A 26,061-nucleotide genomic window follows, 5' to 3' on the forward strand; every position below is an offset into this window, starting at 1 on the left:
AACATGGCTACGCAATTGAAAGCAAAACAATGAACTCAAATGCGTGTTGTTCAATGTCGTCAACTAATTCTAGGCAATTTTCCAGAGGAATTTTCTTGAAATTTCGGAATTCCGGGAGAATCCGGAGGACTTTCATCACTGTACAAATGTCATTGCACTGGTCTATAACGGTGAACCACAAATGGGTAAGGGCACTCTGTATAAGCTTAACAATATGGGGCATTGACGTACTCTAAATTGCTCTAAATGCTTAAAGATTCTGCATCTTGCACAACTATGACTCTTATAAGGAATAGTTCCTATTAACTGAATGTCTTGTTCTTTGTTATTGTTTGTGTCTCAGTACTAAATGTCTTACCAAGGTGGCACCAAGTGCCAGAGACAAATACCTTGTGTTGTTACTTACTTTTCCATTGGACAGAACACTTTCCACAACAACGAACCAAGGGTGGTCCACAAGCACCCCCTGCACGTGACATGTTCGTGTATAATGTGTACATAGGTAACCCTAACACAAATGCACACCCCCAAATTTGACCCCCCCCAAAAAATTCAGGTGTCCTGGGATTGGCTGGCAACCAATTCAGGGTGTACCCCGCCTCCTGGCCGTTGACAGCTGGGATAGGCTCCAGCACTCCCCTTGTGAGGATAAGCAGCTAAGACTTGAGTTACCTTGTGTATGAATTGCGCTATACACATACATTTGCTTTTCTTTACTCCCTCTAAACTCCACAATTACGCACTGCTGATGTGGTCTCTGCTCAAATTCTGCATTGCACATTAGATAAATAAAATTACAACCCAACTTGAAATTCCAATATAAGATACAGCTATTTAGTTTGTGCCATTTTGCAATGTGTTTTAATGAGGGGTGAGTTGCTGCATCTGATTCAGATACGTATTTTTAATGTTCCACCTTCGCACACCTTCATAATGGCTGAAAGCACAGAATACAGTGCACAAACAGCTAGTTCTTGTATTTTAAATACAGGGAGCAAAATAACATTCACACTCAAACTGTTTGGGAGCATCATTTATCTGTCAGCATGAACTGCAAAAGAATATTGTGCAAGCAATAATTCAGTTTTAAACCAAGAAAAACAGACAAGGATATGATTGTGAATCAAAAGAAATAGATTAAATTAATTTGGAAGCAGGCTTTCAAATTTATTGTTGTCTTTGTTTGGTTAGCGATGTTTGTTTTGTGTTGTTTAAAGAACAAAAGTTTGAGATTTTCATTCTTCTTTCGACCATTAGGGGCTGCCACAGCGTGTCATATTTTTCCATCGAAGCCTATCTCGTGCATCCTCTTCTCTGACACGCACTGTCCTCATGTCCTCCCTCACAACATCCATCAACCTTTTCTTTGGTCTTCATCTTGCTCTTTTGCCTTGCAGCTCCATCCTCAACACCCTTATACCAATATACTCACTCTCTCGCCTCTGAACATGTCTAAACCATCTAAGTCTACTCTCGAATCTTGTCTCCAAAACATCAAACTTTGGCTGTCCCTCTAATGAGCTCATTTCTAATCCTATCCAACCTGCTCACTCCGACCAAGAACCTCAACATCTTCATTTCTGCTACCTCTAGTTCTGTTTCCTGTTATTTCTTTAGTGCCACCGTCTCTAATCCGTACATCATGGCCAGCCTCACGACTGTTTAATAAACTTTGCCCTTCATGCTAGCAGAGATTTTCTGGGACATAGAACACCAGACACCTTCCCCCAACTGTTCCATCCCGCTTGGACCAGTTTCTTCACTTCCTTACCACACTCACCAATGTTCTGTATTGTTGACCCCAAATATTTGAAGTCATCCACCCTTGCTATCTCTTCTCTCTGGAGTTTCACTCTTCCTCCTCCGCTCCTCTCATTAACACATATATATTCTGTTTTACTTCGGCTAATCTTCATTCCTCTCCTTTCCAGTGCATACCTCCATCTTTCTTATTGTTCCTCCACCTGCACCTCCAAGGGGATTCCAGTCTAACCTCATCTGTTAGCCTATCCATTTCAACCACAAATAGGAAGGGGCTCAGCGCAGATCCTTGATGCAGTCCCACCTCCACCTTAAATTCTTCTGACACACATACGGCACATCTCACCGCTGTTCTGGTGCCCTCATACATGTTCTGTACTATTCTAACATATTTCTCCACCAAACCAGACTTGCGCATGCAGTACCACAGTTCGTCTCTTGGTACCCTGTCACTTTCTTTAGGTCTACAAAAACACAATGTAGCTCCTTCTGACCTTCTCTGTACTTTTCCACGAGCATCCTCAAGGGAAATAATGCATCTGTGGTAGTCTTTCTCGGCATGAAACCACACTGTTGCTCGCAGATACTTACTTGTGTCCTGGGTCTAGCCTCCACTACTCTTTCCCATAACTTCATTGTGTGGGTCATCATCTTTATTCCTCTGTAGTTTCCGCGGTTCTGAAAATCGCCTCTGTTCTTAAAAATAGGGACAAGCACACTTTTCCTCCATTCTTCAGGCATCCTCTCTTCCGCTAGTATTCTATTGAATAAGTTGGTCAAAAACTCCACAGCTATCTTTCCAAATTGCTTCCATACCTCCACTGGCATGTCATCAGGACCAACTGTCTTTCTATTTTTCATTCTGTTCAATGCCTTTCTAACTTCTCCCTTACTTATCAATGCCACTTCTCGGTCATTTAACGCTTGCCTCTTCTACTCTACCTTCTCTCCCATTTTCTCCATTCATTAGCTTCTTACAGTTCTCTTTCCATCTACTTAGCACACTACTGGCAACAGTCAACAAACTTCCATCGCTATCCTTAATCACCTTTACTTGCAGCACATCCTTGATTCTTTTTATATGCCATGTGACGTCAATGGATGACACGTCTGATGTTCATAGAGTTCTTAGTGAGTTTGCTCAGAATTAAAAAATTTGAGGGAATATTGGTCCAAACTAGTGCCCGGGGGCCATTTGCAGGTCATCCTTCAAATTTGTGTGGCCCACATTTACTCAACATGGTCCATACGTTTGCATTTGTCAAATAGCATGGTGTCTAAACTACCACCTAGGGTACATTTACGGCCCGTACTTCATCATGCCAATACCCAAACTTGCCAGGATCTCAACCAACGTTATTGTTGCCTTTTGTCGGCCATTCCCAATTTTTGTCTGGCCAGCTTTTTCTCAGTATAACCTTCGACAGTTTTTCACAGCACATTCGACCAGAAACACTAACAACCAATACAGTGCTGTATGACGCCAAAGTTGATTTCAACCCATATCCTAAACACAACACAAAATCTTCTACGTACGGTCATTTAAATGTAACATTAACAGGACTTAAACATCCCACCAAAATTAGGGCCAGAGTGTGTGAACTGCGAGGTCCCTACTGTATTTGCAGAATTGTATTTATTATCATTATTAGGGCCTGAGCAGGTTACCTGCAAGGACTGCTGCTTTTTCATTTGCTCTTTGCATATCGCATGAATCTCATTGACCTGTGTGAGGATAAGCATGTCAGAAAATGGATGGATGGAATTTTATATTATTTTGTTTGAGGTCAAAAGTTTACATACACAAAGAGTAAGTAAGTAAGTAAGTAAGTAAGTAAGTTCTTAAGAACATGGGGAAGCCCAGACAATGAGGTCATGGCTTTGGAAGCTCCTGATAGATTAACTGACAACATAAGTTAAATGACAGCGTACCTGGGTATGCATTTAAGGCCACACCTCACACCACACCAAAAAGACACCAAGACAAGACTTCAACTTCTGGAACACGTCCTGAGGTCTGATAAAACAAAAGTGGAGCTGTTCGGCCAAAATGACGCGAAATCTGGAGGAATAAGGGGGACACTTCTTGACCTGAACACCATACCAACTGTTGAGCATGGAGGTGGCAGAATCATGTTGTGGGACTTTTTTGCAGCAGCAGGAACTGGAGCTCTTCATAAAATAGATGGCCTCATTGAAAATAAAACATGACATGGAGATATGACAGATATAAAGTGAATAAAATAAGTATTTGAACACCCTGCTATATTGCAAGTTCTCCAACTTAGAAATCATGGAGGGGTCTGAAATGTTCATCGTAGGTGCATGTCTACTGTGAGAGAGAAAATCTCAAAAGAAAAACCCAGAAATCACAATGTATGATTTTTTTTAATGGTTTATGTGTGTGATACAGCTGCCGTCACCTTATCATGGTGGATGGGGTTTGTGTGTCATGATGATCCGAGTAGCTAAATTGTCTGAGGCTTCATGCCCCTAGTTGGGTCACCCATGGCAAAAAGGTCCTACGTGAGGGACCAGACAAAGTACGACTCCAAAACCCCTATGTTGACTACAAAAATTGGATCTCGGTTTCCCTTGCCCGGATGCGGGTCACCAGGGCCCGCCTCTGGAGCCTGGCCTGGAAGTAAAGCTCGACGGACGAGCGCCTGGTGGCCAGGGCTGTACCCATGGGGCTCGACCGAGCACAGCCTGAAAGGGTAACATGGGGCCGCCTTCCCATGGGCTCACCAACTGTGAGAGGGACCATAGGGGTTGGGTGCAATGTGAGCTGGGGGGTGGCGAAAGGTGGGGACCTTTGCAATCTGATCCCTGGCTACAGAGACCAGCTCCTGGGACATGGAATTTCACCTTTTTGGCAGGGAAGGAGCCCGAGTTGGTGCGTGAGGTCGAGAGGTTTCAACTAGATATAGTCAGACTCGCTTCTACGCACCGCTTGGGCTCAAATACCACTCCTCTTGAGAGGGGGTGGACTATGCTCCACTCAGGAGTTGCCCACGGGGAGAGGCGCCAAGCAGGTGTGGGGGAAGACTTATTGCCCCCCCGGCTCTGGGCCTGTACGTTTGGGTTTACCCCAGTGGAGGACAGGGTAGCCTCCCTCTGGCTGCAGGTAGGGGACGGTTCTGATTGTTGTTTGTACGCCAAAACAGCAGCGCAGAGTACCCACTCATTTTGGAGTCCTGAGAGGGAATCCTGGAAGGCGACCCCTCTGGCGACTCCATCATTCTGATGGGGGACTTCAATGCCCACGTGGGCAATGACAGTGAGACCTGGAAGGGCATGATTGGGAAGAACCCCCCCCCAATCAAAACTCAAGTGGTGTTCTGTTACTGGACTTCTGTGCTCATCATGGAGTCTCCATAAACACAATGTTCAGGCATGAGGGTGTTCACATGTCCACCTGGCACCTGGACAACCTACGTTGCCATTCGATGATCGACTTTGTGGTTGTGTTATCGGACTTGCGACCGCATGTCTTGGACACTCGGGTGAAGAGAGGGGAAGAGATGTCAACTGATCACCACTTGGTGGTGAGTTGGCTCTGATGGTGGGGGAAGATTCCAGTCCTATTGGGCATTTGTGGCCTGTGGGACTCCCTAGGCAGCTGATAAGTACTGGCTGGCCAAGCGGAATGCAGCTTCGGTGGTCGCTGAGGCAAAAACCCGGAAGTTTAGTGAGACCATGGAGAACGACTTCAGGATGGCTTCGAGGAGTCTCGGGGGGAGGGGGAGCAGTGCACTGTTAACACTATGTATAGTGGAGACGGGGTGCTGCTGACCTCAACTCGCAATCTTGTGAGTCGGTGGGGAGAATACTTCGAAGACATCCTCAATTCCACCAACACGCCTTTCCACAATGAAGCTGAGTCTGGGTGCTCTGAGGCGGGCTCTTCTATCACTGGGGTTGAGGTCACCGAGGTGGTTAAAAAACGGGCCCCGGGGCTGGATGAGATTTGTCTGAAATTCATAAAGGCTATGGATGTTGTGGGGCGAGCCTGGTTGATACGCCTCTGCAACATTGCGTGGACATTGGCGACAGTGCCTCTGGATTGGTAGACTGGGGTGGTGGTCCCCCTTTTCAAGAAGGCTGACCAGAGGGTGTCTTCAAACTATAGAGCGATCAAACTCCTCAGCCTGCCTGGTAAGGTCTACTCATGGGTACTGGAGAGAAGGGTCTGTAAGGAAGTCGAGTCTCAAATTCAGGAGGAGAAATGTGGTTTCGTCCTGGCCGTGGAACAGTGGACCAGCTCGACACCCTCGGAAGCATCCTTGAGAGTGCATGGGAGTTTGCCCAACCATTCTACATGTGTTTAGTGGACTTGGAGAATGCATTCAACCGTGTCCCTCGGGAAGTCCTGTGGGGGGCTCTTCAGGAGTATGGGGTACCGAACCCCCTGATACGAGAAGTTCGGTCCCTGTATGACAGCTGTCAAGAGTTTTGTCCGCATTGTTGGCAATAAGTCGTACTCGTTTCTGGTGAGAGTTGGACTACGCCAAGGATGCCCTTTATCACCGGTTTTGTTCATAACTTTTATGGACAGAATTTCTAGGTGCAGCCGAGGCGTAGAGGGTGTCCGCTTTGGTGGCCTCAGCATCGCATCTCTGCTCTTTGCAGATGATGTGGTTCTCTTGGCTTCATAAGCCCATGATCTCCAACTCTCGCTGAAGGGGTTCACAGCAGAGTGTGAAGTGGCTGGGATGAGAATCACCGCCTCCAAATCCGAGACTATGGTCCTCAGTCAGAAAAGGCTGGCGTGCCCTCTCCAGATCAGGAATAAGATCCTTCCCCAAGTGGAGGAGTTCAAGTATTTTGGGGTCTTGTTCACGAGTGAGGGAAGAACGGAGCGGGAGATCGACAGAAGGATCAGTGCAGCGTCTGTAGTGATCCGGATTTTGTATTGGTCCATTGTGGTAAAGAGGGAGCTAAGTCGAAAGGCGAAGCGCTCAATTTACCAGTGTCTATCTACTTTCCTATCCTCCCCTATGGGCACGAGCTTTGGGTCATGACCGAAAGAACAAGATCCCGGATACAAGCGGCCGATACGAGTTTCCTCCCCAGCATGTCCCGGCTCTCCCTTAGAGATAGGGTGAGAAGCTCGGTCATCCAGGAGGGACTCAGTGCCGAGCCACTAATCCTCCCTATTGAGAGGAACCAGATGAGGTGGCTGGGGCATCTGATTTGGATGCTTCGCTGGTGAGGTGTTCCGTGCATGTCCCACCAGAAAGAGAGTTGACGTTCTCCGTTCGGTGAAACAGGACGTGCTGGAGAGACTATGTCTCTCGGCTGGATGGGGAACGCCTCGGGATCCCTCCGGAAGAGCTGGAAGAAGTGGCTGGGGAAAGCGAAGTCTGGGTATCCCTGCTGGAGCTACTTCCGCCGCAACCTGACCCGGAAAAGCGGTAGATAATGGATGGATGGATAAAGCGGCAAATAAGTATTTGAACACCTGAGAAAACCAATGTTAATATTTGGTACAGTAGCCTTTGTTTGCAGTTACAGAGGTCAAACTTTTGTTGTAATTATTCACCAGGTTTGCACACACTGCAGGAGGGATTTTGGCCCACTCCTCCACAGAGATCTCTAGATCAGACATGTTTCTGGGGTGTTGCTGAGAAACACGGAATTTCAGCTCCCTCCAAAGATTTTCTATTGGGTTGAGGTTTGGAGACTGGCTCGGACATGCCAGAACCTTGATATGCTTCTTACGGAGCCACTCCCTGGTTTTCTTGGCTGTGTGCTTCAAGTCATTGTCATGTAGAACGACCCAGAAAAACACCCACAAAGCATAATGCCACCACCCCCATGCTTCACAGTCGGGATGGTGTTCTTGGGATAGAATGTATCAGTCGTCTTCATCCAAACACAGTTAGTGGAATTATGACCAAAAAGTTCCATTTTGGTCGCATCTGACCAGAAAACTTTCTCCCATGACTCCTCTGTATCATCCAAATGGTCATTGGCAAACTTAAAGGGCCACTGTCATGAAATGATTTTTAGTATGTTATTAATGAAAAAACGGCAGCCGACATAGACCCATGCGTTTTTTTTAACCACAAAACATGATTTTGACATATATAGCTTTTTGTCACTCCTGCCATGAAAATCCTCACGAAGGCTTTGTTTTCGAGAAGAAGCAGAAAGTGACGTACAGGACAGGACCGCCCTCAAGTGTTTGTTTCCATTAGTTTTACCTCCGGGAAGGTAGCTCGTTGTTCCTTCGTGTTAGCCAAAATGTCGGCTCATTGCATTTCTTGAACACTCGGGAGGATGGATTTACCCTTCATAGGTTTGCAAGAGATCCGGTTCATCGTGAAAAATGGATTGCACGGCTGCACAGGACGAGAGCTTCGTGGGTTCCAAATGACAGCTAGGTGTGTATACAGCTACTAAAAAAATAATAGTTTGGGGCGGACCACGTCATCGGTCTCTCATAACGTAACAAAAGATCTGCGTACATATGACTGGCGTGCTAAATGTGTCGATGTGCGCGTCAGACGGCGTCGGGCTGCTGTGTCGCTTTGCCAGCGAAGGCTGCACGTCGGGCTCGCAGATGGTGGCAGCTCTGAAGAACGCAGCCGACAATGCCTCACTCAGTCGCCTGCGACGACAATGCAGTAAAGCGCCCCCGCTCTACAGTGTTGTTCATCACGTACTGCGGCGGCTATGAACAACCCCCTGAAGCAGCCCGGCTCGGCTCCGTGATAAGCCAAATATACATATATATATATATATATATATATATATATATATATATATATATATATATATATATATATATATATATCAGCTAAAATTAGTGTACTGTTGACGCTGAGGTCTTCCTGAAATTCGACTAACGTAACTGACTGTAAGGTAGTGGTAGGGGAGAGTGTAGCTCGACAGCATAGGATGGTGGTGAGTAAGATGACTCTGGTGGTGGGGAGGAAGATTAAGAAGACAAAGGCAGAGCAGAGAACCATGTGGTGGGAGCTGAGAAAAGAGGAATATTGTGCTGCGTTTTCAGAAAGATGGAGACAGGCTCTTAATGGACAGGAGGAGCTCCTGGAAGATTGAATTACTACAGCCAAGGTGATCAGAGAGACAGGAAGGAGATTACTTGTCTTCTTGTCAGAAAAGAGGGAAGGAGACTTGGTGGTGGAACCCCAAAATATAGGAAGTCGTAAAAGGAAAGAGGTTAGCTGAGAAAACGTGGGACACTGAAAGGACTGAGGAGAGCCGAAAGAAAGACATTGAGATCCGATGTAGGGCTCAGGTAGAGGTGGGGAAGACTCAACAAGAGGCATATGACGTGTATACCAGGTTGGACACGAAAGCTGGAGAAAAGGATCTCTACAGGTTGGCCATACAGAGGGATAGAGATGGGAAGGATAAGCAGCATGTAGAGGTGTTTCAGGATAGAGATGGAAACATGTTGACTGGTGCCAGTAGTGTTCTAAATAGATGGAAAGAATACTTTGAGAAGTTGATGAATGAAGAAAATTAGAGAAGGAAGAGTAGAAGAGGTAAGTGTGATGGACCATGTAGTGGCAATGATTACTAAGAGGGAAATTAGAAAGGCACTCAAGGGGATGAAAAATGGAAAAGCAGTTGGTCCTGATGACATACATGTGGAAAGAAGATGCCTGAAGAATGGTGGAAAAGAGTGCTGATTTCCATTTTTAAGAACAAAGGCAATGTGCAGTGGTGTAGGAATTATCGAGGAATAAAGTTGATTAGCCACACAATGAAGTTATGGGATAGGGTAGTGGAGGCTAGACTTAGGACAGAAGTATCTGCGAGCAACATTATGGTTTCATGCCTCGGAAGCGTACCAGAGATGCATTTGCCTTGAGTGGAAAAGTACGGCGGTCAGAGGAAGGTACATTGTGTCTTTGTGGATCTAGAGAAAGCCTATGACAGAGTACCAACAGAGGAACTGTGGTACTGCATGCGTTAGGCTGTTGTGGCTGAGACACATGTTACAATTGTTACAAATGCAGAACAGTGGTGAGGTGTACTGTAGGTGTGACAGAAGAATTTAAGGCAGAGGTGGCACTGCATCAGGAATCAGCTCTGCGCATCTTCCTGGACGTGGGACTGCATCTTTAATGGCCAAGTATGTGAAAACACACAAGGAATTTGTCTCCGGGAGTCAGTGTAGCCCTGGTACGTGATTCAGAACAGAGAACAAACAAACTAACAAGAAAAAAGAACAAGATGCACTCAATTAATAGGAACTATTCCTTAAAAGAGTCACAGATGTTAATTTTTCCATTTAAAACAGTTAAGAGTGCACAGTTCACACTGCCCCACATTATGTTCAGGGTGCTGAGGATGGAGCTGCCAGGAAAAAGAGCAGAGAGGAAGACCAAAGAGAGGGTTGATGGACGCTGTGAGGGAAGGCATGAGGGCAGTTGGTGTTAGAGAGGAAGATGCAGGAGATAGGCTTAGAGTGAAAAAGATGACGCGCTGTAGCGACTCCAAACGAGACAAGCCGAAACGAAAAGGCAAGTCTCACTTTTAAGAAATCACATACGGTTCCAATAACACAGTGACCAAATGGAGAGAAGGAATTTTGTAGCCTTTTTATAGCGTTCATGAAATTCTCCTCACAAGAAAAACATATTACTTTCAAGGTCCTTGGTAACAAAAATGTTTACCTGTATTTAATAATCAAAAGTAGAGTTTGACACTGATATCACAACAAAAACATAACACCCAAGATACTTCTGAAACACTGACAGTAATGCTTATATTTCAATTGTTTCATATAACAACTTAAATGTCGAATACATACAGAATAAAGAATATGATTCATTAGTTGTATCTGACTAATTTTGTCACATGTTGACATTTTCTTAATTTTCAGATGCTCTATTGGCTGTTAGCCTTGATGGCAACTCTTCTCTACACGTTGAACCTTAACTCTCACCTGAACAGTCCTGTAGATTTCCTGACAGTAAGAGTAGTCCATTTCCCAGAGGTTTTAAGATTTTATTGGGCTGGTTCGACACTTTGACACTAAAACATGGGCTTCTTCTCATTCTTTAGCATCTCCCACTCCATCAGCATTAATGGCAAACATGGCTTCCGCCTCTGGCAGGCAAGGCGAGTCATAGATTTTACAGATTCTTGTCTCTCCTCTGCCTTTTCTCAGATACAGCCTGCAAAGAAAACAGAGTTTGTGGACAATCAAATGCATTACATAAGAGTGTGTGTGCAAGGATTTAAATTTAACTTTAAAAAAAAAACTTGTCAGTCATGTCATCAATAGCCACATTTCACCTTGTTAAATGTTCTCATCTGAGACTTGCCAGAGGCAAAACCTTGTTTGCATGTTCCAGAAATTTACACTTTTCTTTAGCCTGCAAAAAGATTTGTCTCCTCACTGAGCATTTCATGACAGGGTTGAAAAGACAATTTTCATTCAATTCCTTACTTCACAATGAGATGAGTAGAACCTATCACCATGAAAACTATGCCAATCCGTCCTCATGTACAATAAAAGCATGTTCTACGCACAGTGGACTTTGCCAGCTAATACCAAATCCTCACGTCAGCTGTCGGTTGGCGACATTACTCAACTCCTTCCTGTAACAGAGGGAAGACGTCAGCAAATCCATCTGCTGGTGATTTTTCACTGTCCAATTGAGCTAGTTCTCCCTGTTAAAAAAATGAGTGGCCTGTAATTTTCATCACAGTTATACCTCACTTGTAAGAGACAAATTGAGGGAAAAAAAATCCAGAAAATCACAGATTCTTAAAGAATTTATTACAAAATTATGGTGTAAAATGAGAATTTGGCCACCCACAAAGAAAGAAAGATTTCTGGATCTTTCAGACATGTAATTTACTTAGTCCTCTGTCCTCCACTTATTACCTGATTAATAGCACCTATATGAACTCATCAGTATAAATTACACCTATTCACAAACTTAAAACAATCACACTCCAAACCCCAACTATGGCCAAGACCAAAGAGCTGTCAAAGGAAAACAGAAGCAAAATTGTAGATCTGCACCAGGGTGGGAAGAGTGGATTAAGTCAGCAGCTTGGTCTGGCTTCACGCAAGCTTACCCCATGGGATCAAAATGATCACAAGGATGGTAAGCAGAAATCCTGCAGCCATACATTCACACAGCTGGGAGCAATGTAACAAAGTTTAAATCAGTCAAAGAGTATGGAGCCAGGGACTCAAATCCTGGTGCCACAGGTGTCCCTCTGCTTTCGTCAGGACATCTCCACCCATCTAAAGTTTGCTAGAAACCATTTGAAAGATCCAGTAGAGGTACCAAGACTACCATGAGAGGAACTGTGATACTGAATGCAGAGGATGGGAGTGGCAGAGAACTATGTTTGAATTGTACAGAACATGTATGATAGGAGCAGAACAGTGGTGAGATGTGCCGTACGTGTGACATAAGAATACAAGGTGGAGGTGGATTGCATCAAGGATAAGCTCTGAGCCCCTTGCTGTTTGCAACCCTAATGGGTAGGCTGAGAGATGATGTCGGACTGGCACCGCTTTGCACCACGATTTTCAGAGATGCCACATGTGATATGCAGTAAAAAGCAAGGAGCAGGTTGAATTAGAGTGGTGGAACGACCAGAGCGAGGCTCCAGAGAGAAAAGAAAGTAAGGGTGAAGAACTTCATATACTTTTGGTTAAAAGTTCAAAGCAGGTTGAATAGCTGGGAATAGGTGACAGGTCTGTTATGTGACAGAAAAGTATCTGCTAGGATGAAGGGCAAAGTTTATAAAACGGTGATGAGACCAGCCATGATGTACGGATTAGAGACGGTGGCACTGAAGAGACAACAGGAAGCAAAGCTGGAGGTGGCAGAAATGAAGACATCAGCAAGAGGAAAAAAAATGCATGTTGTATATGTCTTGGTTTTGCAAGTCTGGCATCAACAAAACAAAAAAAACTCGACATCACTGTGACAAAAGAGTCAGAGTTGTCGCCACATGTATGTGTAGGTCAGGTGCATTATTTTCAAAATCAAACCTGTATGTAATTCATTTGTAAGGGAAATCCTGATGGGTTTAAAAAAATTTGAAAGGAAAATAGTTTATGGTATAACTCTATAACTGAACAATGGTACCTGAACTGGAGTGCCTGCAAAAGTGACTTAAAATTAAATCAAGCTTTATTACTTACCGTGTGGTTGATGCATGTGCCAGAATGTTCCCACCAATTGGCTTCTTTGGATCAGCAGAGAACATGGCAGCCCCATCTACCTGTGCAACCACTTGGTTTGTTATTACCACTCCAATGCCAAACTGTTGTGTGGAGAATTTAAGAAAAGGAAGAAAAGAAAGGGATTACAAAATTTGTGCAACAGACATCTCACATTCATTTTTTTGATCATACAGTGGACCACAGTTTATTCGCGTTTCAGCACCTGTGGATTCATCTACAGTATTTTTAGTTTTTTTCCCAATGTTTTTTATTCATCCCCTGTTTTGTATTAAAAAAAACAAGTAGTATACAGAGAGTCCTCGAGTTAAGATGGTCTCGACCTAAGCGTTACAACTCCGGTCCCCTGTCCGCCATTTTGTCTGGCTAATGCTTGTCCCTGTTTGTGCGCTGGGAGTATCTTCGCATTTTTCACCCTCCTTATTAGACATTATCGCCTCAAAGAAGAAAGCTGTCTTTTAGCAATGCTTCAGCAGCCCCCCCCCAAAAAAAAAAAAAAAAAAAAATCAATTAACATGGAAATGAAGCTCAAGATCATAAAAAGATTAGAGAAAGGAGAGACACCAACACATCCAAGACTTCCGTTGGTCGACCCTGGTGACAATTATAGAGCTTGTGCACGTGATGTCACCATTTTCATGGCGCCATATTGCCGGTCAAACACAGCTGCTCGACATTGTTGGAGACATTGAACCGGAGGAGAATATTATATATATTTATAATACCCGAGACTTGTTGTGCTGTTGGTTGTCACAACAGATGAGACAGATATTCAAAGAGATCATTCTATGGATTACCAGATGAGAAGACCAAAAAATATCAATGGATTTCGGCAATTAAACATGATGGATGGTGCCCAACCAAAATACATATATGCCTGTGTGGCAATCGCTTCATTTCAGGTAGGAATTATTCTTCTCAATCCCAAATCACCAAAAAGTAATTACAATCCCAAATTGGTTCATTTGAGAACAATGTGTATTAAAAAAAAACTGTCGCAGAGGTTTACGGAGGTTAAGTGTGGCTGCAATCGCTTCAGTGTACGTTCCGTGGAGACGATTCTGTCCTCTTTTTTTTTTCCTCAATCAAAGTTAATGAATGCGAGTTTGTGTAAAACCAGGGGTCATTTATTTAAATATTGGTATTTGCATTGAATACTAGCTGAAAAGATCGATGGATTCTGGCAAAGGTTAACGTGTGGCCAAACGCTTCCACGTTCACAAGCTGTCAACCTGTCACTATGTAGAATTTATTCCTGATTGAGAACACAGCCAGCAACTAAGTATTTGTATGCGTCCAGACTTTTATACAGTTTCAAACCTTTCCCTGTAAATCTCAACTTACTCACCAGATACATGTGTATATCCAGTTGTCCAAGACAAGTGGAAGCGAATTGACAGTCTAATTTCTTATCGGCGAAAACATCAACTTCAGCATTAGATTCGGGTCCTCTATGCCGAGTTTATCTAATTTTTGCACATACCTTCGTTTATTTTCACCTTCTAAATGTCTAACTGTATCGGACAAGACCCTGGGGGTCGTGCTATAAGACATATTTTCGTGTCATCTCCAACCAACGTAGCATTGAACTATGCTTTGTTAGACCGGCATAATGGCGAAGTAAACAAAAGTCACGTGATTTTATGACGTACATGCACGAGCTCTATTAAAGACTAAACTCGTATTTTAAAGCATGTGAAGGGTTCCGTTCCTATGTCGGACACAATGAAAATACAAAAAAAAAAAAAAAAAAGCGCTATGCAACTTGTCATTGGATGGCTTCAATTATGGGCTTTAGTGACAACCACAAGCATGCTGTCAGGATTCAGAAAGGCTAGAATAGGATGGTTGTAACTGCAACTGACTATACTGTAAGTCTGACGAAAGCGACATAGAAGAAGTGGTGCGTTGTCTACCTCTGGAATTCGCAGAGTTGTTTAGAAGTGACATCGAGGATGAAGATTTTATTGGATTTGTTGATTTGGAGTGACACTGATGCTTTGGTAAGGTTGTTAACAGTCTTTATGTTAGAGTTATCTGAATAACTGTTATGTTACGGTAACATATCAGCCATGTTCTTCATTTGCTCTTTATGCGTCATCCAACGTCAATACCATACACCTATTCAACCAGTTCTCTATTCTATTTTTATTTTAAATTGCATTTCAAGATTGTCTGTTTTTAGTATTGGGTTTAATCAAATAAATATTCCCTCAAAAATGCGACTTATACTTAGTGCGACTTCTAGTCCGGAAAATAAGGTACACATCGAAATCATTAACGCTACAGGCACAACTCTGTCACTCAAAACAAAATAATGAAAATTTTAATAATGAGCAAAGTAAGGAGTAACAATGGTTACCTTAAATAATATTTACAACGAAAAGTGAAACCTCTCAACTTAATCTGGAGTCCAAGGTGTGAGCGGGTTTAACGGACTGGATGTCACGTATGAAGAAAAAAAAAAGGTTTTGTCACTCTTCGCATCAAAATAAACGTACAGGCACACACACACACACACACGCACACACACACACTCTCTCTCCCTCTCTCTTGGGAAAAAAAGTTTGCATTGTGATCACAAATAAAATTTGGTCAGTAAACCAGACATAGTGGTATATATTTAGCTCACAGAAGAGACTGCAACCTTGTGCATACAAATGACCAAGAATTGCAGGTGGGCTTTTTGATCTGCCTTTGAACACACCTGTATGACGCAAAGGGATTTAAAAAAACAAAAAACAAAAAAAAACCTTTAAAGGCAGACTCTCCCCGAAATTCACATGTACAATAAATGCTCCAATGTGAATTAAAATTATTATTCCATATATTTACATTTATGTTTGAATTGTACAAGATATATATATTGAAAATAAAGAATATTTTTGAAATCCAAGCAAAATCTGGATTTCACTGCCAAACGGGGAAGAAACAGCCATGACTCCGCCCCTGACGTCGCCGGTGCTTAGCATTACAGACCATTCGTTCTAGCTAAGCCAAGATGGCGACATGTTGTGCAACAAAACTGAGAAAACGCACCCAAATTTCTCCTTCTTTAACCTTCCATGGAGTTAACCTGTCAGGATAAAGCTCTGTCTGTCAGAGTTGAGGCTCGTTCACCAGCAGGGGAAATTTGCACACATCTAATCATTCCTGGTTATGAGCTGCTGAGTTATAGCCTCTTGTGCTAATACTGTATAAACAACAACATATTTTATGAGGCAGCACGGTGGTGCAGATGTTCAATTCTGGACTTCCGTGTGTGGAGTTTGCATGTGTGTAAATGTGTCTCCTGCCCATTGACAGCTGGGATAGGCTCCAGCATTCCTGCGACTATCATGCAGCTAAGAAAATGGATGGATGGATATATACGTGTAAGCACACAACACTTCCCGGTTAGTATTTACACCAATGCGCGAATGCAAACACCCCCCGCCGCCGGTCGTTTGCAAGAGGCTGACTGCTTCAAAAGTACAATTTGGGGGGGGGGGATCTGGCCACACCTGCTGTATAATCTACATTAAAACCAACTCCTCACAAAAGCATAAAATCTCCCCTGTCCATATAATGGGACTTTTATTGTTCATCGTCAGCACCACGCCCCTCCCAAGACAACGACTTCCACGTGTGTATTCTGGCTGAAACGCTTGAACATTGTTATTTTGTTTGCTCAATGGCGGGAGTAGTAATAGCACGGAGCATTGACTCATTGTTATACTCGCTTTGTTGGCTCTGAGCACACAACACTCCCTGGTTACTCTTTACAGCGATCTGTGCGTGCATGCCCACCGACCCCCCCCCCCCCCCCCCCAAGCCAGTCGTTCGTAAGAGGATGACTACTTGAAAAGTATAATTTGGGGGGTCGGGGGGGGTATGGCGACGCTTGCTGTATAATTTCTATATCGAAACCAACTCCTTAGAAAAGCTCCGCGGTCCATATAATAGGACTGTTATTGTTTGTTGTTAGTGTCACGCCACTTCTATAACACGTCAAGTGTTGGATGTTTGTATTCTGGCTTAAGCGCCCAGGCTTCAACATTGTACGTCATGCTACTTTTGTTTTGTTTGTAATTATTTTTTCACAAAATTCGTCCACAAAATGCCAGATAGTTGACGTTCTCCGTTCAGTGAAACATATCCATGAGCAATGGGGGCTCAGAACAGGAAGCACTGCAGGCGTGGCAAATGCTGATTGGCTGTCAGTTTTCCAGCCCGGCTCATTGGATTAACTGAACGAGAGAGGAATTTCGATAATACTTTTACAATTTAGAGATGTTTCTTGGTGACATCTGTGGATATCTCTGGCATTAAAAGAAACACTGAACCCTCATCTACTGACTTTTAATGTGTTCTCCCATTCCTATTAATTTCAACAAAGTCTTCCTTTAAAGACTATACAAATATCATCTTGTTGAAAAATTGGCCAGGTCTGTAAAAGATTATTTTTATGTAAATGGAGTCTCGGTGTAATCTAAGTGGACATTTTCTGTTTTTGAATGATAGTCCACATTTAGAAGATTTAGAGGCTATCATCACCCAGTCGCATACCTCATCAGCGAGCCTGAGCAGCATACGAAGGAAGCGTCCTAAGTGTCCTTGTCTGGCTGACAGTTCACCTCTGCCAGAGTAGTCCGTTCTATACAACGCTGTGGCACTGTCCACAATCAGCAGAGCATATCTGTCAAACACATACGCAGACCCACAAAGCTTAGTAAATGCAAAGGCTTACCTTACATCAGTGCTTTTCAAATAGTGAGGCGCGCCTCCCTCAGGGCGAGGGGGGGTGCGTGTGACTCTGAGGAACGTAATTGGACACTCACTATAGTAGTTGGCAGTGGCGCTTTGATTGTCAGTGTGCGCAAGGAGTGCTAGTTCAGTTTTTTTTTTGTTTTTTTTATTGCACCGAGCATGCGATCTGAAGTACAGTAAACAAACCCATAAGAAACAACAGGAAATGTTTTTTTTTTTTTAACAGAGATGAAAAGAAAAGCGTAGAGACAAAGACAATGAGATAACAGAAAGTCACCCGAAAGCTAAGACAAGGAAATATGACAAAGTATATGTTGCGCTTGGCTTCACTATGACTAGAATGGGGGACAATGAAAGAAAAAAAAATGTTGACATCATGAAGCCAAATAAATTAATATGCCACTTAAACGACATTATACCCCAGTCATGCTGATAAACCACTGGATTATTTTCATCAATAATGTGCCGAATATTGCCAAAAATCATCCCGCTTTGTGAATGCGACTTCAGTAAACCAGTGAGCACTGTTAGCATCATATAAGGCAGTGTACCCAATTGCTCAGTGCAAAAAAACCCCACACCACAGCAGATTTGTTCCTTTTTGTTTTGTAAGTTAAAGTGTTTTATATATTGTGTATATATTATATAAAGTGGAACTATATCCATGCATTCATCCATTTTCTTTGCCGCTTATCCTCACGAAGGTGGCTGGGAATGCTGGAGCCTATCCCAGCTGTCAACGGGCAGGAGGCGGGGTAGACCCTGAACTGGTTGCCAGCCAATCATAGAGCACAGAGGCAAACAGCCGCACTCACAATCACACCGAGGGACAATTTAGAGTGTCCAATTAATGTTGCATGTTTTTGGGATGTCGGAGGAAACCGGAGTGCCCGGAGGAAATCCACGCAGGCACGAGGAGAACATGCAAACTCCACACAGGCTTGTCCAGGATTGAACCCGGGAACTCAGAACTGTGAGGCCAACGCTTTACTAGCTGATCCACCGTGCCACCTGGAACTATATTTGTAATTTAATTTTTGTTTCCTTTAAATGTCAACTGACAGCCATACATACATTTTAAAATAGATATTGTTATGAAAACTACACTTCAATGACTGAATGAAAAAAAATGAGCAGAGCATGTCATGAATGCGCAAAGTTGCGGAAGTCTAACTGGACATCCCAGTGGCGGCCATATTGGCTGCAACGTCATTTGCAGATGTCACCCTGGGACAGTTGACATAGAAAACACATAGAGGCACCTGCTATGGGAGAGGTACAAGAGGGATTTTTCCGGCACCCCTTCTGACACGGAAGCTCTTTTCGAAAAAGACAACATCTCACAATAAAGTGACGTGATCGGGGAATATTACCCTATCATTTCGAGCCATATTTAGATTATATGCGGATCACTTCTAACAAACAACAGACTCCCCGACAGTGTGTAGCGTACTCAAGAGGACCAATGCCGGGCAAAGTAATTACTTCAGGGGTGCCCAGACACCGTTGGCCAGTAGGGGGTGGGGGTAAAGGCTCCTTTCTCCTCCCCCACTCTGCCAAACTACCTCCCCATTTTGAGTAATTTTTTGCCAGTAAAATAGGTATAAACCAATATAAATGCTTGACCCGTGACTGCAAAAAACGTCAGTTCCTGGTTCTTCAACACAAATGCCTCGACATGATTTTCATGACGGGAGATGACGTGTGGTGAAAAAACAGATGGGTCCATTCCAGCTGACTTTTTTTTTTTTATTATTAATAACATATTAAAAACTATGCTTTACATGTCAGTTGACCTTCAATGTTAATGTTATTAAGGATACAATGTAATACAGAGCTCTACATATAACAATTTTATAGACAGTAAGTAAGTAAGTAAGTTTCTTTCAGCTTGTCCCGTTAGGGGTCACCACACCGTGACATCTCAGATGAAGGCTCATATTTATTTGACACAGTTTTAATGCCGGAAGCCCTTCCTGACGCAACCCCTCTTGGGGAGTTGAGGCCCCTGTGAGATATGAACTCACGATTCCTGGTTTACCAAACCAATGCTCTAACCACTGAGGTATGGGGCCTCTATAACAATTTTATAGACAATATTTAGTCGGGACAGAGAGTGTGTGTGTGTGTGGGGGGGGGGTAGTCGCAAATCGTTTTGTTCTTGCTAGGGGCGCCGTGAAAGAAAATAATTGAGAAGCACTGCCTTACATGAACTGTATACTGTAATGCAGGGTTCCCAAAATGACAAATGAAATAAAAACTCAATTAATTACAGTGGAACTTTGGAATTTGAACGTCTCAGTGATTGTATAAATCTGTTTTTGACCTAAAAATCTCCGTAAAAAATGTATCGGTTTTCGACCCAATTCTCCGTGTCCGAACACTCGGGCAAAGCTAAACCCATGTTGACCGGGTAGCTAACTCGAGCCGAGCTATGCCAAACGCACAGGGGGCAGTGCCAAGACGAGCCATTGTCCACTTGTCGAGCAGTTACTTATACTCAAGCCAGTGTGCTCATGGCACACCAGTGCGTCCTCATAGTGTGAGCACGTGCTTATGTGTGCTTCTCAAGTTTTTTGTTATTTTTCTAGGATTTTTTTTGCCATGGCCCCAAAGAAAGACAGTGATGCTACCAGCAGCAAAGAAAATCCTCTCCAACACCAACTGCCCTCGTGTGTTCCCTCTTTACAGTTAAACTTTTCTTTGGGTTTCCTCTAGCTTTCTTGGGTGTTAGTTCCATTTTCGTTACCGTTCCACCAATACAGTAATCCCACTCTACTTCGTGCTTCACCGCATCACATTTTTACTTCACCCCCGAAAAAAATTCCAGCTCGGCATACAGTGCACATCCCCGGCCTGTCATGTGGACCAATGAAGCAAATAAATCTTTTTAAAACGCCAGATCGCCTTTTTGGAGCCAATTGGCTGCACATCACTAAAGCCCCACCCAGCAACTCTCTCCCCCTCCCCCCTCCCGAGCCACCATTTTCTACACTGTTAAGACTGTGTGGATAACCTCTCTAGTTCACAATGCCACCAAAGTGCTGTGCTGATTTTAAAGCTTTTCCCCAAAGCACCTAAGAGGAAGAGGAAGATGAGAAATGAGAGGATTATTCGAAATGGGAGCTGTGGAAAGCGTATTGCAGAAAAACAGCCCAGTGACTGAGGAAGAGGGAGATGATGATGATGACGATCGGCGAAAAAGTAAAACGATGATCATATCAGCGGTGTGCCACGTAAAGAATGATGTAGGGAACATCCGTAAAACCGCTTCAATAACTTTTAATAAGGAAGCAAAATGTGTTATGATGAACCTCAAGCTGCAATGAGGGATTCACCCCCTCAAGGATGAGGGTTTTTGGCAAGCAAAGGTTGGTTTGAAAAATTTCACCCTCAAGTGTGCAATAATATGGTATGAGCTGTTGTGTTTAGATTGTGTTGACGGGGTTTTATCCTTGTTCAGGGTGTTGGATTAAATGGATTAAGTGTATATAAAGTTATCTCATATATGCACTCTTATTTGGGTTTTAATGCTCTTTTGCTATGCTTCAAATGCTTACATGCATTTGATTTGTTTGCTTACAGTTGCCTTGTTTATCATCTCAAGGTTGCTCTGTTTGTCACGTTACGTTTCGGACCACTCGAAGAAATAAAAAAAAAAAAAAGATGAGTGGAGATGTAGCCAGAACGGGGAGGAGATGGTGAGAAAGACACATCGCGTTTTCTCCTCGTGAGCAAAAGTTCCTTGTCAGAGGAGGGGATGCCACAACACGAAAGGGAAGTGATGTAACAGTGGCACGACGGAAATTACGTCACAACAGTGCACCTGGGTCATTCTGTGCTCTACACGCGGATACAACGCGTTTGCTTTGTTTTATGACTCTGTACTTCAATAAAAATGTGATGCTTTTATTTTTCTTGTTTTATCCCAACTAACCTGGACTCAGCCATCATTGCGGATGCCTGATAAAGCAGCTGTGTCTGATGATCCGTGTTGAAAGCTCGAGCACAGGCCACGTTGTCCAGAACATCACTTCCCACCAGCCCATACCTAGTAACAGGATACAGATTAATACTTGGCCAATACCTCTTTTTGATTTGACGGTTTATCAATGCTACAATATCGGAATTAATTATTATAAATGAAGACTTTCGGGTGGGAAATGAGAGAATGACGTGCATGTTGATGGCTACTCCAGCTCAGGTAATGAAATGATAATCACCAAGTAAGATATGCCAACAACCAAAAATAGTTTTCCTGCCAGCGACTGCTGAGAAACGTGAAAAAAAATTGCCACAGAAAAAGGCAAACGTAAAGCTAATAGTGCCTGAAGCAATGGGCTATTGGTGAAGTCTTGGAGAGTATGACGATGCAAGCCCAGGTGCTCGCAATGCTAGTGAAGAGCTCCTGTGTGGGAATCAACAAATGCTGACCGCGATTGCTTCTTTGGACACCAAGCTGAATCAAAGTAAGATAGATAACTACAACATTCATTAAGGTGAACTTGCTAAGGGCCAAAATTTAGATGGGAGAGGAGACAACACAAAGAGAAACATAAACAAATGGGTGACTCAGTTACAATTACATTGAGCCTCTATGGTGGAAATCGAGAATAAATTCATACAGCTTTTGGGACAAGTGTCTCCTTTAATGCAGTTAGCCACCAAAAGGCTATTAGCTTCAAACAAACACTTCAAAGGCTCCGTGTTCAATCAGGGTCGTTACTTTTGAGGTAAAACACTTGAGTTTGTCTTGATAGCACCGCTGAGTCCTTCTCTGCTGACTTGCATGTACTTTTTGGGCAATTTACACTGCCGGTGTGTGAGGACTTCCGCCCCGCAGCCTAGTGTAACCTCCTAAACTAGCAACTACGAGCCCTGCAAGCAAAGCCACTAAATTGCATATACCCGTGTTCGATTGTTTATTAATTTAAAATGTTTCCGTTGTCCCTCATTTTAATAAAACCCAACCAATTGTTTGATTAAAATTTTGCTTTTCCGCATACGTACATAAAGATTTCAAGCTTTTCCAATTACAGGCACTGCATTGCTAAATGCAAATGTGCACTGGCCCATGTAATCAGGTTTCACCTCACAACACATTTTAAACAATTACTCAACGGATTCTTTAACTGAGTTTAATTGCTTGTTTATTTGTATCACTTTGGGATTTTCTTTTAAGTTGATTTTTTTTACGTTTTCTCCTCCATCAAGATATACATACACTAATCCCTCTCGACTTCGCACTTCACCTATTGTGGCTTCAGTGTATCACATTTTTTCCCCCCACACACTGGAGCTGATTGACTACATCATCAAACCTGTCAGGTTTAAACACCCTAGGACGTTTAAAGTAAAATTATCAAGGAAGGATAATAAGAGGAACTTCTGGCTCACGAGGAGAACGTGGGATGTGTTTCTTTCACAATATCCAACCCGTTCTAATCACATCTCCATTTTGTTCTCCATGGGTGAGATTGCTGTGGCAATAATTCAGTTTCGGCAAGATCGCAAACAGAGAATACAGCAACCACACAAAATCAAAATAGAAACCGCAATGGAATTGAAATAGATGAGATGAGTGCTTTTTAGTTGCCGAACACACTCATCCATTTGTCCTACATGTCGGTGTCAACACCAGAGTGCTCATTCACCTTACCGTCAAGGACCCTAAGGCCTTTTATAGCCTCGGTCAGACCACCATCAGCAGCCATATGGTTCAGGATGAAGATGGATCACTCCACAGAGAGAGCGCAGACACCACCTTTTTTAGCCAGGCGGATGTCCATGGCTATTTGGTTTTGAAATGGCATTAAGTGGCTCCAAGTTGTTCATGCACAGCCTCAAAAAACTTTTGAGTCCAATTTCCCAATTTTGACATTATGGTGGATGTAGTTTATTCTCTCCACGTTCTTGTTGGTTGCACACCAACAACACACAAAAGACTCAAATCCAGTTGCGACATGGTCAGCCAATTTACACTCGGAACACCACGGGAACACCAATGCGCAGATGTTGGATCGTTTTATCCTTGGCATTCAGCTGCTCTCTTCTATCCCATTGTTCAAATAAAATTGCCTGTACAGTAGAAGTTGATTCAGTAACAAAAAAAGGATGAATAAAGTACAATAATGTTACATTCTTGGGCAATTTATTAAAAAGCCCTTTATCTACTTACCACTACCAGATGTCACTATGTGACAATGGCTTCAATGAATTCTCAATCACCAAAATGATTTAACACATCATTGCTGATAAATTTCCCAATTCGTTTCTAGTTCTTAGCAAATGGATGCAAGTGAAATACCCGGTGAGAATCAGAAAATGTTTTTCATTTTTCAAAAAAAGTCAATGGATATATAGAATCCCAATTTTTGCATTCATTATCAGGTACTCTTTTACTCATTACTTCCAAGGTGCAATTATCTGGTAATAGCGCTGGTATAATCTGTAAAAGTGGTCTGGGACCCATGCAAACGACGCAATCTTTTGATATAGCTGTTGCTGCTTGTTCCACCATAAGAAGACTATTATTATTTTGTCCCAAAATGACTGTTATTACATGAAACCACTCATCAACCTTCAGCTTTTGGATCACCCTTAGCTGTTCTAATGTTGCTCTAGGAGAAAGGGTGCTAGCTGTTACCTCTGTACTTTTCACAAAACATCAAAGTGAAGCATGGATTACCAGAGATGTAGACCCAGAGGAAAAAACCCCAACATGGATTTGCTCCTTCATTCTTTTGATCCGCCACCAAAGTGTCCCAACTCGTGTGCATTCAGATTATTCTTCATATACCACTTAATTTGACTAACCACTGCTCCATGTTACCCTATCTCTCGGACTTGACCATGGGATTATTATAAAATAAATTTTGGATCATCATCGCACACATGAGAATCCAATTTTGGATTATTTAGGTTTTGGATCGCTGTAGGTTTTTCGTGCATGACATGACAACATTACGACACCCCACAGATATCTCAAAAGCAGGAAGGATGTTACGATGGTTACAACCACTCCACAGCATCCCATTTCGGGACCTAACCACTTTAGGGTAGGTATTTCATCTAGGTATCCCTATTGGTTCAGTTTCTTTAAATTTCTTCACTGGCCGTCAGCTATTTTGAGATACTATAAATCTCCACCCAGCTTGTTAACCAGTATTTAGCTCACCTCCCCAATCGGATTTTAGACTGAAATTACCTTTCTGAAATGTGCCAAATGAATCCAAGTCAACCTAATTTTTACAGCTGTGAGTGTTCAACAAAACCGTTCAACAAAACCTACATATTTAAATAAACCATGGAGTTGACTCCAAATGTAAATGCAAACCAAATTTGGCATTCTTTACCCACTGGGATTGAAAAGAAATGCATTACTTATTAACTATTACGATGAATATTATTGCATCTGGTCTATGGGAATTAAAGTGTCGGGGTCAGGGACGCAAGTTAGTCTTATTTTGTATGTCCTGAGGTGCAGTCGGCCCTCTCCCCTTAAAAAGTTTTTTCCAAGTCCAGTCTGTCTCAGTCATTATTTTATGATGTCATGTCATATTGTGAAAAGGGCAGTTGGGGGTAGAGAGGCGCATGCACTCACCTCTCTGTTCTTAATTTTCAACTTTCCTTTATTGTCCTGATGCCAGTCCTTTTTCGTCATCATCTCTTCTGTGAAACATTATGTAATTTCCTTTCTCTAAACATTGTCATCTCTCTCTCATGATATTTTCTTCCAATATTCTATATATCCCTTTATTACTTCTTATTATTACTTATTTTATTATATACTCTTGCAAGGTCGCTATTTTCTGACTATTTAACTGACCAGTGAAATTGTGTTGATATCCATTTATATCAATAGTTTTGTGTTGGAATAATTTTTTCCAGCATATTTCTAATCTTTACACAGCAGTGTGTCTCTACGTTTTTCCTTACTATTATTAGTTAACAAAATTTGCTCATAGCAGTTCAATTACCAAAACAAATAGTCATGTAAATGTGCAGTACACACATCAAATACAGACTAAGTATCAGTAGGAAATGGATTTACAGATAAAACAGCAAAAGAAGTAGCAGCCAAAACCTTTATGGGATTAAGTGACCACGCAACAAATGAAGACATACTTTCAGATGATGTGTTAAAGAAAATGCAACAAAGCTTACCAGCAGAACTAAATATGTGCTCTGCTCCAAGTCAGTTCCTATTTCTGCCTGCAACGAAGAAATGCTTTGCTCTGCTCCAATTCAGTTACTGTTTCTACCTGCAATGAAGAAATGCTTTGGTCTGCTCCAATTCAGTAACTGTTCCTGCCTGCAAAGAAGAAATGATTTGCTCTGCTCCAATTCAGTAA

General features: G+C 42.8%; 1 protein-coding gene across 5 annotated transcripts in view; it reads right to left on the reverse strand.

Annotated features, from left to right (window-relative positions):
* Window positions 1–10,337: 10,337 nt before the first annotated feature.
* The window catches only part of rad51 (RAD51 recombinase), a 70,502-nt gene continuing 54,778 nt past the window's right edge, over window positions 10,338–26,061 (reverse strand). For 3 of the 5 annotated variants that reach the window (XM_061811470.1, XM_061811468.1, XM_061811469.1), the window contains exons 7-10: window positions 21,645–21,758; window positions 17,507–17,636; window positions 12,920–13,041; window positions 10,338–10,922 (exon numbers count right to left, since the gene is read on the reverse strand). In XM_061811470.1, coding sequence (XP_061667454.1) covers window positions 10,799–10,922; window positions 12,920–13,041; window positions 17,507–17,636; window positions 21,645–21,758 — 490 coding nt within the window. In that variant the 3' untranslated portion in view covers window positions 10,338–10,798. The remainder of the gene's footprint in view (window positions 10,923–12,919; window positions 13,042–17,506; window positions 17,637–21,644; window positions 21,759–26,061) is intronic. The other 2 variants (XM_061811467.1, XM_061811471.1) reach the window with 2 other exon arrangements.

This window comes from Syngnathoides biaculeatus, chromosome 23, assembly GCF_019802595.1.
Source record: "Syngnathoides biaculeatus isolate LvHL_M chromosome 23, ASM1980259v1, whole genome shotgun sequence".
Classification (NCBI taxonomy): Eukaryota; Metazoa; Chordata; class Actinopteri; order Syngnathiformes; family Syngnathidae; genus Syngnathoides; species Syngnathoides biaculeatus.